The sequence below is a fragment of the Muntiacus reevesi genome, chromosome 12 (genome assembly GCF_963930625.1).
Source record: "Muntiacus reevesi chromosome 12, mMunRee1.1, whole genome shotgun sequence".
In the NCBI taxonomy this organism is placed as follows: Eukaryota; Metazoa; Chordata; class Mammalia; order Artiodactyla; family Cervidae; genus Muntiacus; species Muntiacus reevesi.
The window spans coordinates 28106045-28123087 of NC_089260.1; the positions used below are offsets into that span (position 1 = coordinate 28106045).

Genomic DNA, 17043 nt, shown 5'->3' on the forward strand with positions numbered 1-17043 from the left:
ATGTAGGTCACTGCTTTCATTTGTTTCAATTGTTGGATGCTCACTTGGCCTAAGCTATCATCTGAGTATTCACTGAACCAGTGAAGGGAGGGGAAATAGAATCATTATGTATAATACTCTGTAACAGATTAACAAAGATTATATTTAAACTATAAAATGTAAATAGAGAATTTGTTCTTTCTCAGAATAAAATTACCTATACAACTTGAAAATCTATTGCATATGTTTTACTTATGCCTTTTCCTGCAGATTCTCAAGTGTCTTGTAGCTTCAAGGTGGCTTGTAAAGGTCTAAGCAAGTAAACTGAGCAAGAATATCACCATGCAGTAAAAGCCTGAGTTGAAAAAGCATGGGCCCTGGACTTGGGAAGTTGGTCAGTTGTTCTACCTCTATAAAAATTTATGAAATTATCAAACTTATCTGCCAAAATCCATTCATTGAACAAATGTTTATTGAAAACCTCTTGTATGCCACATCCTCTTTTGTTGAGCAAAAAATATAATATAGTGACAGGAAGAGGAGGGCAAGAAAGATTAGAGAAGCATCCTAACTATATATAATCTGGTGAATGGTTGCTGCTTAAAAAAAAAAGGAAAAAGAATAAAGATATAAAGAACAAATGGATGATGAGTGAAAGAAAATTACTTTAGATAGGATGGTCAAGGAAGATATTCAGGTGAAAACTGGAATGAAGCAATGCAGTAAGACCAAAAGGTATCTTGGGGATGATTTTCCAAGGGGAAAAAATAGAAAGTTCAAAGACTTTGAAGCAGTTAGAATTTTATCCAGATAACAGAAACTGAAAATGAACACAAATTACAGATAATTCTTTAATATAAACCTAAAATAATTCTGCCTTTGACTTATATTTGAATTAAGACATCAAGCCTTCTCTTTTTCTGAATTTTTGAATACTGAAAGACTAAATCATTTTTATTCATAACATTTAAAACTAAAAATATTTATAGCTAAAAATAGAAATGCAAAGTATATTTTCATTTATGTAAAGACTAGCAGTGGGATCAAATGGTAAGACCTAAAGTGAGCTATCATCCAAGTGTCATTTAGAATCTAGTTCTTGTCTTGTACAAATTCCATATGTCCTTCTGTTATATATTCAGTTTTCTGGATTTATAGCTGTTCTACAAAGTATACATTACTTTTAAAGTGACATAAAGTAATATGCCCCTTTCGTGTGATCTTGTCAGCAAACAGAAACCATCTGATAAAATTTTCTAAGTATGCGCTTTCAAACCAATGCAACATAAAAGTAGTGTGTTTTATGTTTAAAGACCCACCATAGATGCACTCACATGTTTCTCAAAAAGCCCAGGTATCTAGCAAGAAATGGACTTTTGACAGAGACAGTGTAATGGCTCCTGAGTCCCTCATCTTTTCGCCTTAAAAGTAAAAAGTGAGGCTGAATCCATCTAGGCTGGGGATGACAGTCTGTTAGCATTTACTCTTGATGCTGCATGTCAGCCATGACAAGGTCTCAGTCTTTCAAAGGCTTTAATGCTTGTAGAAGCTTCTGCACTTGTTGAAATATATATATTATATTATATAATACTATATTAAATAATATAAATATATAAATAATATAAATATATATATTTATATATAAATATATATATTATACATATAATATAAATAATATATAATATTATAGTCAATATATATTGTCTATATATAATATAAATATATTTATATAATATGTATATTTATATATATATTATATATATGTAAATATAATCTTAGAGTCAAATGGCCTGATCTTCTTGTTCTTTACATGGATTCTTATTTCTTATGGCAAAAACACCAGGATTAATCAACTGACACATTTGACATATGGAAAAGCTTTGCAATAATTGGGTAGAATAGTGGTTTTCTTCTGCTTTAAACAAAAATGCTGACAGTGTACAGTTCTTTTTCCATCACACAGAATATTTTATTTTTCTCTTATTTCCCTTTCCTCTTCCCAAACTATTGTTACATGTTTGTTTTTTTTTTCCTTTCTTTTTTAATATCAGCTCATTTCTCCCTTTTATTTCTTTCCTGTTTTTAACATTATCATCATACCTTCATGGACAAAAGAAAATATAATATTTTGGATAATGTAATGTTCAAACCTTGATTAAATATATATTTTTCAACCAATTACAATAATGGTAATCATTACTTTAATTTCAAGTTTATTTTTACTTTAGAGCTTTAGACAAACACTGAAACCAAAGCAAATCATGAATATATGTCTATTGTTATAAGTTTGCTCCTTTTAAATCAACTGTCCTTAAATTTATAAATTAATGGAAAGAAAGTTCACAACCCTAAATATAATATTCTAGTAATTACTATTATCTTCAAGAAAATTGTCATTATATTTCCCTAAAGCCTTTCTGAAAATTTTAATTGAGAAAAAAATCTTGCCCTTAAGGAACTAAATTATCAGAGTTAGAAAAACTAATAGAAGCCCATGCTTTTAGAACTTTCCAAGATGCAAAAATCTTCAGTGGAAGATAATCTTTACATATAATAATTTTAAAGTGTCATTAAAACTACATATCAACAGATTAAAATCAATAATATCAAATCCTTTTATGAACACTACATAGACGTTCTTTATTTGAGATCCAATACTTCTAGAATTGAAGTTGTATGTTCTGATTTTATGGTGGAGAATTTGGAAAGCACAAAAACAACTTAATTTTTAAGTACTTACATGAGTCCAAGAACTTTGCCAAGGCTTTAAAATATGTAATAGCCACAATAAATCTATAACTTCCCTGTTTTGTTGATATGGGAATTGAGAATCAGAGACTATGCAAAAATTTTCAGACTCATGTAGTAATTCACCACAATTTAGTGTTAAAGTCAAAGCCTATTACTACCCAAGATTCAATTGACCCTTATACTGAGAACCTACTACAGCTCCCAGTTATGAAGACTTTATTCAGTTTTTTATGATTTCTTACAAATTTTTTCCATTAATTAGGACACTGTTTTGCATATGTTTGTTCTTTGAACACTCTAAATGGATAAATGAATGTTTTCTGTAATAGTTAAAGATTAATGAACTAGTTTATGCCTTTCCATAAATCTCTTTATCAATCTACTTTTATAATTGTCGAGGGAATTTTCATAATACATATGAAATGAAAGGAAGACAGCTACTTATTATCTTCCATTGTATGGTATTAATATTTTCTATCACTATGTACATAAAGAAACTAAAAGTGACAGAGAAATGATGTAAACAATCACTGAGAAAAGTGAGGCAGAAATAATGATTGATTCCTGATATTTAGAAAGCAATATTTAAAAATCCACTGGAAGGCTAAAGAAATTTATTATCTTTTGTCTTTCTTCAATTATTAAACTGAATTGAAGCAATGTAATTTCTGATTTATGCATATTGTATGACTAATTTTGGCCTAGACATAAAGGAACATTTCTCTCAGCTCACAGTCTTTTAGTATAATTAATTTATTTGCATTTTATAAGGCTATGAACTCAACATATAGTGTGGTCATAAGGAAGAGCATTATCTATTTTCTCTTATGAGAGTATAAAAGTATATAAAGACCTTTTTGTTCCATTAACCATAGCTCTATGCTAGGTGCAAAAGAGGAGAAACATCAAGTGCAAATGATTTCTTCTCCTTTGCTTGCTGATTGACAAAAATATACTTTAACAGGTTAAGAAATTCCAAATTCTAAAAATGATATAGAATTCGAAATAGGAATTTAGCTTATAAGTCAAAACAAAAAGGAAAACACTCTTCTATCATTCACACTGAAGTATAGAATCAGAAAATATTTCCAAATCTTGCTCCTATGTTACTACTCATTAGGCTGTGTCACTTTTAAAGAAAGCTGTTTGACTTCTAAGACTCAGTTTATTCACCTGTGAATTCTGAGAGTAACTTCTCCATAGGTTTGCTGTAAGAAGTTAATTCAATATGTCTTTATTGATAAATTACTCAGAATGAAACCTGGCAAATGGGAAGTGTTAAATCATAGTCATACTAGAAACTGGTTATTTATTTGAAAGACAAGAAAGTTGAGGAGTCATTTACAGCTTTCCAGTGTTTAAAATTACTTTCTGTATGTGGTTTTCAACAAATAAAAGAAAAATAAAAGAACAGTTCCCATTCCATTTACTGTAGAAGGAAGAATTAGATTCTTGGTTGTAAGAAAAATACTCTGTGAAATATGCAAGATGTATTCATTTGAGGGAGTAGTGATATCAAGTTCCTATAGAGATCTAGATCCTACATTTTTGGTTATGATAGACCCAATTTGTACCATTCCGTTCTATTTTTTTAATTTATGATAGTCCTAATTTACACATTTTCCAAGCACAATTATTAATGATGTTCTTATTTGAATGGTAAAAGATTTGAAGCAGTTTGGTTCTACACACAGTTTGTGTTATATAAATGCATATCACCAAACTTTATCTTTACTCCTTCCTCAGTAGAAATAAGTGTAACTTCCATATCATTTCAATTAAAACTTGTTTAAAATACATTATTCTAATTTAGTATGAACTAACATTATATTAATCTCTGATAAAATATGGTAAAATGTGTTTTTAATAGTTAAAAATAAATACTACTTACAATTTCTTTTCAGGTATGGCAGGATGTATTATTAAAAATAAATTTTATATATTTATAAATGTACATGCTATATTGTTTATAGGTACACTTGTGTCTTCTCTATCACAAAGTAGAGAACTGAGATTATTAAAATAAAAACAAAATTTTACATATCTTTTATTTAAAAAAACATTCCTCTCATTTTCCAAATCTCATGCTAATAAAACTTTAATGAGGAAGAACTCATTAGAACTATTTCTTAACCTGAGATGAAGCTTTAATACTCTTCTTTTAGTTTTATAATATGTAATTAAAAAACTTAATTTCCAGACATGCTCTTGGAACAAACAAGAAAGCAACTTCACTACAGTCTACATTTTCCACATCCAGGGAATTCTACAGGATCCAACAGTCATTGTAATGATCCTGCAATATGATAATATTCTAAACTATTGCTATTGTTATTGTTTAGAAAATGTTTTAACTGCTTCAAATAACTTAGCAGAACCAAGTGTATAAGCTCGCCTTCTGTTTCTCAATATAAACTGTAGATGTGTGTTGTGTGCTCAGTCTTCAGTCATGTCTGGTTCTTTGTGACCCCATGGACTGTAGTCTGCCAGGCCCCTCTGTCCAGGGGATTTTAAAGGCGGGAACAGGGGAGTGGGTTGCCATTTCCTTCTCCAGACGATCTTCCTGACCCAGGGTTCAAACCCACATCTCTTATGTCTCCTGAATTGGCAGGCGGTTTTTTACCACCAGCGCCACCTCAGAAGCCCTGGATATAACATTACAAAAATAGTTTCAAATAATGAGATTTGACTAATCCTATTGCCATCTACTCATTTAAAGTGTTTCCACTTATATCTGTGAAAGACTGGGGAAATTTCTTATTTTATGTTTTTATACATATATATAACTTAAATGGGGCTTCTCTGGTGGCTCAGTGGAAAAGAATCTGCCTACAGTGTAATGAGATGCAGGTTCGATCCCTGAGTGGGGATATCCCCTAGAGGAGGGCATGGCAACCCACTCCAACGTTCCTGCTTGGAAAGTTCCCTGGACAGAGGAGCCTGGTGGGCTACAGTCCATGGGGTCTCAAAGGGTCAGTACAACTGAAGTGACTAAGCATGCATGCATGTAACTAATAGAGAAAAGGAAAAAAAAAAAGTATTAATGTGTATTTTCTAATTTCTTTGCTGATAAAACATATCCAGAAAAATCAATCTCTGTGATCTTTAAAAGATAGGTAAATTCCTTATATATTGACATAGACATCTTTGCATAAATTTTAAAAATGAAAAGTGTTTATTTCAAAGGATGATGATGTCTAATAATTCCATATTAATAGCATTATAATTCTGTGTTATTGGAAATATGTATGTATATTTTCATTGATTGCATCACACCTCAATTGCATCAAATAGCCACTGTAATTTCCATATTTAGATACATCATAGCTAATAAAGTATTAAATATTGACAGATGTAACATAACTAATTTTGATATATAATATGTACAACACGAAGCATACAAATATATAAACTTACCAATACAGGTAGGTAAGGAATCATTCCATTGGGCCAAAGAATTCGGCACTGTATCACACCTAATTGCAATGGATCCATGGAGAATATATCCTGGGTTACATTCAAAAAGAACCAATGAACCAACTGCAAATTCATTGCCAATCCTTCTTCCAAACCTTGGTTCAGGCACAGAACTGCATTGTGTGGAACTTGTTCTAGGAACAGCTGCGTACAAATAATTGTGGATTTTAATTTCATGTTTGGTAAAGAAATACAGGTTTCAAAATGTGACTATACAAACATTTCAAAGAAATCTTTACTAACTCAAACTTTAGCTAACAATTTGAACATATTTATAAAAGTTGAAAACTTCATACATGATAAAATGAATAAATTCAAAATGAATAAATATTGCTATTGTCATTAAGATTTTTTATTTAAAAACATTTTATTTTGGATTCTTTAAACAACATCAGTTACTCTCTGTTTTTTGTTTTACCATACCTTTATCAATATAACAATGTAGCTTGAGCAAAGATATTTCAATTTAAGGAATGGTAACAGATACATTTTTTGTTTTTCTTTTTAAATTGGAACGCCAAGCATACAAAAAGCAGATGTCAGGTTATGTAAAGCAATGTCAATTTTTTTTAACACTATTTGCTCCCTAAAAACACAGATTTTAAAAAAGCAAAAACAACACTCGATTAATTTCACAGCATATTCATAAACTTAGTTGTTCAAAACATGTTTGTTATTGATGAAGACAATAACTATGTTCAGGCTAAGCAGAACAGAAGTCAGACAGATTAACAACAATAGAAGCTTTAATTTAATAATCATACAATACCAAATTTGAAATTTCTTTTAGGTATGTTCTTCAATTGTGACATTTTTAAAGATAGAATGATAACAGGATGTTTTTTCTTTTTAAAACACATACAGATGGGATTAAGGAGTTTGACAATAGTCCAAAAAATGATAAGATGAATTCCAAATAGATAGATTCTTCTTATGTCACTTAGTGAAAATAATTTCATTTGTTAGAGTGCCTTTTAAAAATCATAATACCATGCATTGTTACAGAGGGACTATTATTAAGAAAGAAACTGTGTGATATTATAGCCAATATTATAATTAGAATAAGAGGGTTTAATAAGAATATCAAATCACAAGTGCTTATAAATTTATTTGGAATGAAGTTCAAGATACATTTGAGAATAACTACATTGAACATATATAATTCAAACAAAATATTCAAATGATAGCTCTTAATTTAGTTTTATATAATGTGGAAGCTTGTCTATTATAAGTGACAAAAAACTATGTAGACTGACTTTGAATTGCACAAAAGTCATGAAGAAAGTCTGAATTCTAAGAGAATGAGAAGCTACCATTTTAGAATGGAGTGATGATTTCCTTGGCACGTCTAAGTGCATCCGCACAGAAAGCTTGAACTTTCTCAGAGTGCTAGACTATAAGGAAACAATATGTAGAGCGAAGCATTGTCAAAAAAAAAGATGTTTTGAAACAGTATGTTAAAAACAAGGAAAAGCATGCAGTTTGCTTGAGAATGATGATGGAAGCAAGAGATTTTTTTTTTTTTTACTCTGGTCAAAGTAATAATGCTTTAATAATGGGGAAGGGGAAAAGGCAAAACAATTTTTTTTTAAAGCACAGAACTTTTATCTGTCCTATATGGTTATGAGGCTCTCATCATTCAACAACTCTGAACATAGCATGGAAACTGATTACATTCCTTAGTGTGTTTCTATGCTACAGGGTCACTTACCTTGATAAACAAAGTGAAATCCCTTAGCTGTTATTGGTCCAACTGAAGTAAATCGAACTGTGATCTGATTACCTGAACTCAGTGGAAGTGATTCTCCTACTCAACAAAACAAACACTAAGATATCATAAATAATTTCATTCAGTAAACCTAACAAATTACACTAATTTACACTGTCATTTGAAAACATCAATCTATGCTCTATTAAATTACTTTAATATATTCTACCACTGACAATATATTATTTTGGGTTCAGCTTCAATTGCAACCTTTTCTTTTTTTTACTGGAAGGCTTTTATTACATTTTGATAATATTGCCTCATTCTGTAAAGAATCTTTAAATATTACATCAAACACCATGGACAAAGTGACTAAATACTATATTTACTTGATTACAACCCCAGAAAATGGTTATATTTTTATCAAGAGTCTGAATTACTGTTGCGTTTCTATTCTTTTTTAAAAAAGTAATGACTTTATGTTCAGTTTACTTTATTTCTAATATGGATGATATAAATCTCCACTTTCACTACATTACCAAAGTCAGTCTTTTATCAATAACTGATGCACGGCAGTTCTAGTGAAGGATACCTGAATGGGATCCTGAGAGGGAAGATAACAGAGAAGACTGCTGAGTTGGCCCATCATACACCTCAACAACATCGTGGAGTGATGTCTGGAAAAATACAAACTGGCCAAACACCACTGATCAACAGGAACCAGGAGAAGCAAACAAATCACCAATCATCCAAAAATGAAAACAAAAAACAACAAACAAAAAAAAAATAGAAAGAGGAGGAGAGAGAGAACAAAGTATTACAATATAATAGTCATCTTTCTTTTTTTTATCTTTAAAAGAGGATGTGTGCCAATTGGTTGATATGCCTAACACACGTACTTCAGGTCATAAAAGTAATGAACATGACCTAAATGCAATAAAATGTTAAGAAGACTGTTTTTAAAGTAAATTAAATGGGTATATAGCTCAGAAATCATAAGTTTGGTAACTAATAATGTATAATAACTACTTTTTAATGTTTCTATAGGTAGTTTATTTTCACTTTGTGACTCTCTTCTCTTTTTCTAATTTTTTTCCCCTCTTTTAGATGACATAGACAAAGTTTTAGTTTAGGGGATTCAGTTTAGGTTGCTTTTAAAATGTTTATCCATTATAAAAATAGTGTTTAGAAAAATATAGCAAGATACTTCTAAGGTACAGTGTTTAATCCACATTTTGAATTGAAAATGATCCCTAAACATTTATTGTTATTCTTCTGCTAAAATAAGGACATATTATTTATCATTTCTAAGAAATTAAGATATTTTAATTTTAATTAAGATATACAATTTTACCAAATTATTGCTTTTTCATGGTAAGTACAGATCTGACACACTTACCAATAGTTTTATATATGCCTCCTTTTAACTTCATTTTGTAGTTTTCCTTTAATAATATATTAACTTTACATGCAGAAACTACTCAAACTATAAGTTAAAAGAAGGAACCTATTACAGAGAAGAAATCAACTAGTGTTTTATGTTTTAAAAAAGTGAAATAGGTAATAAAATTCATCCTTAAAACATTTCATTGAATAGAAAAATTGTGGGGTCTAAAAGAGTATGATTTTTTTTAACATTTAATAATGCAAAAGCAAGGCAGCTTTTATAAATTCAAAATCATATGTTGTAATTAAACTTACATCGAACAAATATTTAAAGTTCTTCATATTTTACCCCTGAAATCGAGGTTATGGTTATCCTACAGTGGTCATATGAATACAGGTTTATTCATTTGAAACATACTGAGTTTTGCATATGAACCCACACCCATGATACTGTAAACAAAGTTACATTTATTTATTTTTGGCCTTCTAAAATAAGCTGGTGATCTCAGTCCAGTTCTTTGTGGGGTAAAATAAAATAAGCACAGATTGATTGTTGTTACCATAGGATAATTCCTGAACCGTAGAGGGCTGAATTTCAAAAGTGATCCTCCTTAAAACACTATTTTGATGTCATGAAAATAAATTTATGTTTCTATCAAATCACATACATATAGCCAATTATTTTAATGGTTTACAACTCTTATGAAAAAATTTCAGTTCAGATCTTTTTTAAAAATTCATATTTGAGTCTACCAAATCCAAAACTATTTCAAAAATACTCCTAAAAATATTAAGAAAGTTTTTGTTTTCTGTTTTTGCATTTGTTTAGATTGATGTTTGAATGATCTAATTTCAAATGTGTCTTGAAAACTTTCTGTTAAAATGCAGATGTTGCCACTGTCTTTCCAAGTGCCCCCCGACTCCTTACCCCATCAAAATCAAGGTAGTCTAATCATCAGAACTTTGCTAAGTCAAGTAGGTTGTGTGCAAGACTCTTGGCAGATAACATTCTTTCTCTGTATGTTTACGGGGGTCATTAGGGGAAAATGTCAAAATGCAACATACTTTATCTCTGTCTCCAAAATAGCTCTGTCTTCCTAAATATCTCAAATAGTCGATGGCTATGCTACCCTGAACAGGTCTGATCTCGTCTAAATATCTCAAATAATCCAAATTTCCAGGCAAACCACTACATTTACAAATAACATATAAAACAACTAACATACACAGTGATCCAAGATCCTTTTCTAAGGAAAAAGGGAAAAAAAATACTCCCTCTTTTTTCCTCTTTGTAAGCTTCTTATTCTCAATTATTACTTCTTTACAGTAGACTATAGTTTTGTGTCACCTATAAATTGAGTATCTTGAGACTATGGCTTTTAATGACATAGTCAGTAATATGACATACTTATATCATATTAAGTAAAGAAAACTACTCTTTTGAGGGGTATTAGTCTGTAGTTATTGTAATTCTCTGATGAGATTGGGGAGAAATTGAGATGGGTAGGAGATGAGAGAGTTGAGTGTTGAATCTTTCTTTTTTTTTGAATCTTTCTCTATTAAGCAATCAGTAAGCTACTTCTCTTGAACTGCAACCTTACTCTGCAGTAATATGGTCAATGGAAATCTTAAATTAAAAAGTTTTTACTAGGCAAAAGCTTTGAGAGGGTACTGAATCATTATATGAAAGTGAAATTTTAAGGTACATGTTGAGTAAGTGTTTTGTATATGAAAACTCAAGAGCAGCTGCATAGTGATCTGATTTCCTACATAGTCTCAGGTTGACTACTGGCTTACCAAACTGATGCATTACAATTCTGAACCAAATCTCCCCTTCTCAGTCAAAAGTATCAAGAATTAAATGGCTTCCCCTCTGTTTGTCTACTCATTCAGCCTCTAAATATCTAAATTTACTTAGTTTTCATATGTTAAGATAGCAGTAGATCCTTTGATTCTAAAATGTTCTGAATAGCCAACTGTACCCTTTGCAACGACTTCCCTGGTGGGTCAGATAGTAAAGAATCTGTTGGCAATGTGGGAGACCTGGGTTTGATCCCTGGGTTGGAGAGATTCCCTTGGGGAAGGAAATGGCAACCCACTTTAGTATTCTTGCCTAGAGAATACCAAGGACAGAGCAGCCTGGCGGGCTATAGTCTATAGGATAGCAAAGAGTTGGACAAGAGTGAGAAATTAACACTTTCACTTTCTTCCTTCACTCTTTGCATAGTTCAGACTAAAGCAGAAAGGAAAATGTGAAAGATTTTAAAGTGGACCAAAAGGTAACTGGATGTTGTTTTTTGGTAAACGAGACATTTTCTAGCACATCATTCTGTGTTACCTGTGTTTATGGGGACTGTGGTATAATGCAAAGGATTTTTATTATCCAATGGACAGACCAATTTTGCAAGCTTGTAAATTAATTCCAGTATTCTATTAATGTCTCTCTATCAATTCATCAACCTATTTTGTTATTTGAATTCTTTCTTGAACTGTTGTAACATTTTACTAGGTCCCTCATTAATTAATGACTTAAATACAACATTTAACATGTTTATTTTAGGTTTGTATGGGAGTCATGATTAATGCTGTTAAAAAGAAATATTTTTTAACACTGGTCTAGCATCTCATACCTCAGCTTAATAGCTAAATGACCCTCTTTCCCCCCTAAGGCTACAAATAACCCCAAAAGTCTGGACTGACCATGCATTCTGGAATGATTAGCAACCCTCTTCTTTGTCTTAGTTTCCAACAGAGAAACAGAATTCTTTGCATCTCAGCTCCGAGCTCTTCTTTCTCTACCTCTGGGGATTTCATGTAGATATAAAGCATTTTGCTCTCAAGCTATTAGAGTAGGTTATAAACACTAAGCACTTTCTTAAAGGAAACACCATTTTAAAGGAATTTTTCCTTCTTTATGCATAATAAATGATAAAAAATATCTTTTACTCTTTTGTTATAAATCCATTTTTATAATATTTTATATATTATTGCAAGCTAGATAAAGGAAGACAAGGAAGCTTCAGTTCAGTTCAGTTTCGTAAGGCAGAAATAAACATGTAAAAATAGCTACAAAGAAGCCAATGCAAATAGCCTATTATTACACCTGAAACTATTTCTGAGCCTCTTAATTTCCATATATTTTACCCTAGAATACAGTTTATTAATTTATCTAATATTTATTGATTCTATTTCTATGATGTACCAGGAACTAAGTGCTGGGGTTAAAGAGAGATAGATGCAGAAAGGGTCCCTCCTTTCAGGCCTCATTAATTATATTTTTGGTCATTTAGGTGGCTCCTTATCTTTAATTGATGTATGATAAGGTGTTAAATTAACCAATTAAATTAACTATAAACCAACAAAGTTACTTTGGGTATGTCTTCCCACACAGATCTTTGATATGCTAATCATTTAATCTATTCTTCAAAGCAAGTCCTCTACTAGCAACTTATAATGGGCAACATTTGAGTCAGAGTCCCAGACTGTATTTTAAAGAAATCCATAATTTGGATTTTTAAAAATCACTTAAATAGTCCATTTAAATGACTTAAATAGAGAAAACCTGTATCTTAGATGATGTTGGCTAGCATTCTTACCTCAACTTCAAAATTTTGTCCGAGTTCATTCATTTGCTCTCCCACGAGAAAATAAACTCAAAAGGAAACCAGACATTTTGTCTATCTATTCTTGTTTGTATATGAAACAAGGTTTACTTGACATTTAATTTTTACAGTATCATATTCAACCAAGACAGACAAGCAGGATTCTATTTACTGAGAAGGTTTACACGGTTTAAGTGCTCACTAAACTTTCAAAGATCATTTGTTTCCTATTTTTACCGAATTCTGCCCAATCCTTACTCCTTTAATCATGTTCATTTAACTTTCAGGACTTTGTCTACTCTACTTAATTTAATCATTTCAAATGTAGGCCAATAAATAATGTCAGAGGCCTCATTGGGATTGCAGAGAGAAACTCCTGGGCCTTTGTATGGCTTAACTATTAGAATATTCTGCCCAGACCAACAGTCTCTCTTAAAACATTGTGAAAAACAGTACAGTGAGTGTTTAGGGTATGGCATAGTACACTACATAATTTAGTGCCCAGAATGGTGTACATTTGTTAAAATAAGAAAAAATGGAATAAAGAAGGCAAAGTTCCTTTTCCCACTAAACTCTACTCTGGAATATTACTGAATGTTCCACCATTGCTTAAGCAAGTCAGAAACTCTTGGATGTTAGTTTTCATTTTTGAGCCATCAAAATAACACTGTACAGAGACCCACTGATTTAGCAATTAATTAACTTTACATGAGGATAATAAACAATCATGGACATGGTTACTGTTATTCAGTATCAGGACTGGAGTTACTGAGTTAAAAAATGAATGCTGAGTTCATTCAAATAAAGAAGGGTTTATTTTGTTTTGCCAAATGTGTTATTCTCTCATAAGGGAAGAGTCACAGAGCATTCCAATGTATTGCTAGTGTAAGAAGGGAAAAACTCAGAGTGAGACTGAGCCAGGACTAAAGGGAGCCGATCCAAGCACTTCAGGAAAAGCGGGTGGATAGTTAACATGTCTAAGAGGTTGTGATAAATTCAGGTCTGATTCATACTTGCTTTGAGGTATAAGGGTTCTAATTCGGTAGAAGGTGAGTTAGTAGGTCTTTCTGGGCAGTGGTAGTTCTAGTGGTCAGATGGGTAGTGCCTTATTAATTATGATGCCAAGGTACTAAAAAGACACAGCATCTTTGCTCCTTGACAGAATGGATAAAGCTGCTTAAAGACCGTTAGCATCTGCAACTTAGCAGATTTAGAAGGACTAATGTTTTCAAATAAACAATCTATTGGTCTGAAATGCCTCAATAAGGGCATTTCAGTAAACTGTCTAATGAAGTTAGGGATTCTGGTTCTGGAATTAGACTCTCAAGGATTGATTCTAGGACAAGCCACACAAAGAAGTCACTTCACTTTTCCATGCCTCAATTGTATCATCATCTATAAAATAGGAATACAAGTTCCTAAACTATTAGGATGTGAATATTACATAAATTGATACTTGTAAAACAGACTGAACAATGCCTGAAATATAGTGGTAAATATGTTACTGTTACTAATAACTCAGTTTCTTTTTAAAATATATTGCTACTAATTCAATCGAAAAGTTTACTGACAGGCAAAATTTAATTGACCTTTGATGTTAAATATAATATCTTTTCTAATTCTCTTTTTCATACATGCATATTTAGAATGAATGATTGAACTGATTGAGTCAGAAGAATATCACAGCTATTTAAATCAAGGTACATTTGTCTTTTGAATTACTTCTCTAACTACTTGATTTTGCATTCTATACTTTTGGGTGAAATATGAAAATGTAATTAGCAGCTTTCTGTAAGGGCTAAGAAAAGGGCTGCAAGGTGAGAGCAATCATCTTTTGTTTTTTTTTACTCCATTCACCTTAAGTCCATGCTATTTTATTTCAACGGCATTGAAATTCCATCACAAAAGAAATAGTTTCACACAGAAGGGAGTCTGGGTGGAGAAAAGAATAGAAACCTTAGAAACATACATATTCCTATTAGACCTCAACATGATTCTCAATATGACTGGTACTCTTTTGGCAAAATCTACACATTTTTCTGTATTTTAGAATTCATTTTGATAATATTAGGCACTCAGCTGATTGGTCGCTTCATTACGAATTTTTAATAATTCACCCTCTATTTTGCTCAGCTTGCACTTTAGTCATCAAAACAGCACAGAAAGAAACACACATATACACCCACACTATGAACAGGGCAGAAATAAAGAAGATTCAAACCAAAGATGTGTTTAGACTTGATTATGGGCAAAAGCATAAAAAAAAAATAACTGTTGGTGACATAAGATATCAAAAAGTTTGTCTAACTTTATATGACCTTTGTCTCATACTTTCATCTTATATGAATATTTCAAAATTCTAGTGTAGAACTATCCATGCAAGCAAAAGACTTCCTTTTAAAATTAATAACATGTAAAGAACTCTTAGTCTATGGGGTCGCAGAGTCAGTCACACAAGCACACACAGAACTCTTTGCTCTCTATGCTCTGGCTGTGAAATGATTTGTGTAAGTAGCTTCAAGGTTGCATTTTGGAGATCATTATACTACTACTTGAATACCTCATGATTTCAAAAGCTGTCTCACTTAAAGATTAAGCACAAGGTATCCAATTAAAACTTCAATTTTATTAAAAAAAATATATAGATAGATATGTTAAATATATGACAATTTACTTTCAAAATACCAAAAAGCAGAATTTTTAAAATCAGTGCCAAATAAAATCAGTGCTACTTATTTCTAGAACATCATCTATCACTAGAAATGTTTGGTAGAAGTTGCATTAATCGACATAATAAGTGAGAGTCTCATCAGTATTTTGGGAAGTTTAACATTTTCACATAATAGTGAGATTCCACATACTCTTTTTGATTTTATTTTTAATTGCATAATACTATTAAACTGAATTCACAATGAGGCACTTTATATGAATACAGTATTTTAGTTAAGGTGAGTCAAGGGAACAATATACCAATTATCTACAGGCTATTGAAATATCCACACAGAAGCTTGACTCCATCCTGGATGTTGGGGCCAACCCTGCCTTTGCTGCTCAGTCACTCAGTTGTGTCTGACACTTTGCAACACCTTGGACTGTAGCATGCCAGGCTTCCCTGTCCTTCTCTATCTTCCTGAGTTTTCTCAAACTAGAGCAAACAATTTCTAAGTTCTAGGTTATCAGCTCACAGAGAACAATGAAATCATTCTGGCTCTGAAAATAAATATAACAAAATATTATTGCTACTTTGTAATAATTAGAAAATAAAACATGGCATTTAAAAAAGAAATTCATTGTGTCACCATAGCACCCAATTATCCAGTAGTTACATGGTGCAGAAATCTAGTCCTGCTTCAAACTCATAGCAGTAAATGAAGTCCTACTTTATTTTCCTGTAGCAATTTCTTGTGTGTTACTCTGTCAACTCATAAGTGAGTTTTACTGAATAATCTGTAATATCTATTTCAGGCTTCTTTAAAACTGGCTTTCTGTCAATAATGTGACCATCTGCTTACAAACAAAATTTCAAAACTGCCTATTTGACATATATTTTAAATATATAGGCATTGTAAAAAACACTCTTGTAACAAATATAGTTCAATTTTATTTAATTGTTCCAGAAGCAAATAACCATTCAACTGCAAGCCAGTAGCTTATTTTCAATTCTGCAGTTGTAACATTTCCCATTAGCTGAAAATTAATTCGATGCTTAAAGAACAATGAAAATAGAAAAACACAATAAGCAATTCTACTGTATGTTTAAAAGTATTAAAACAGAAAAGCAAAATTAAAAGTTTCAAGTGTTGGAAAACTCTATTAACTCTTCCTTTTGCCTCACTTTCAATTTGGATTAGTGTTTTTCTTTAATTAAGCTTAAGATATTTTTCTACACATTTGGCAGATTATGTCTGCCAAATCCCAACTATGCTAGAGAGATTTAGGTCATGAAAATATTCTCACATGGACTATAAATTTGAGGAATTGCTTCCAAACATATACAAAGTAGAGACAGTAAAAAAATAATTGAAGGAAATGACAACCCACTCCAGTATTCTTGCCTAGAGAATCCCATGGACAGAGGATCCTGGCAGGCTACAGTCCACAGGATCAGACACAGTCAGACACGACTGAAGCAACTTATTA

The 17043-nt window shown here is 31.5% G+C and overlaps 1 protein-coding gene across 3 annotated transcripts in view; it reads right to left on the reverse strand.

Moving 5' to 3' along the window:
* The window catches only part of CSMD3 (CUB and Sushi multiple domains 3), a 1308014-nt gene that overhangs the window by 170202 nt on the left and 1120769 nt on the right, over nucleotides 1-17043 (reverse strand). For 2 of the 3 annotated variants that reach the window (XM_065902670.1, XM_065902669.1), the window contains 3 exons: nucleotides 8508-8621; nucleotides 7919-8014; nucleotides 6148-6351 (listed from right to left, as the gene is read on the reverse strand). In XM_065902670.1, the coding sequence (XP_065758742.1) occupies nucleotides 6148-6351; nucleotides 7919-8014; nucleotides 8508-8621 (414 nt within the window). The remainder of the gene's footprint in view (nucleotides 1-6147; nucleotides 6352-7918; nucleotides 8015-8507; nucleotides 8622-17043) is intronic. The other variant, XM_065902671.1, reaches the window with a different exon arrangement.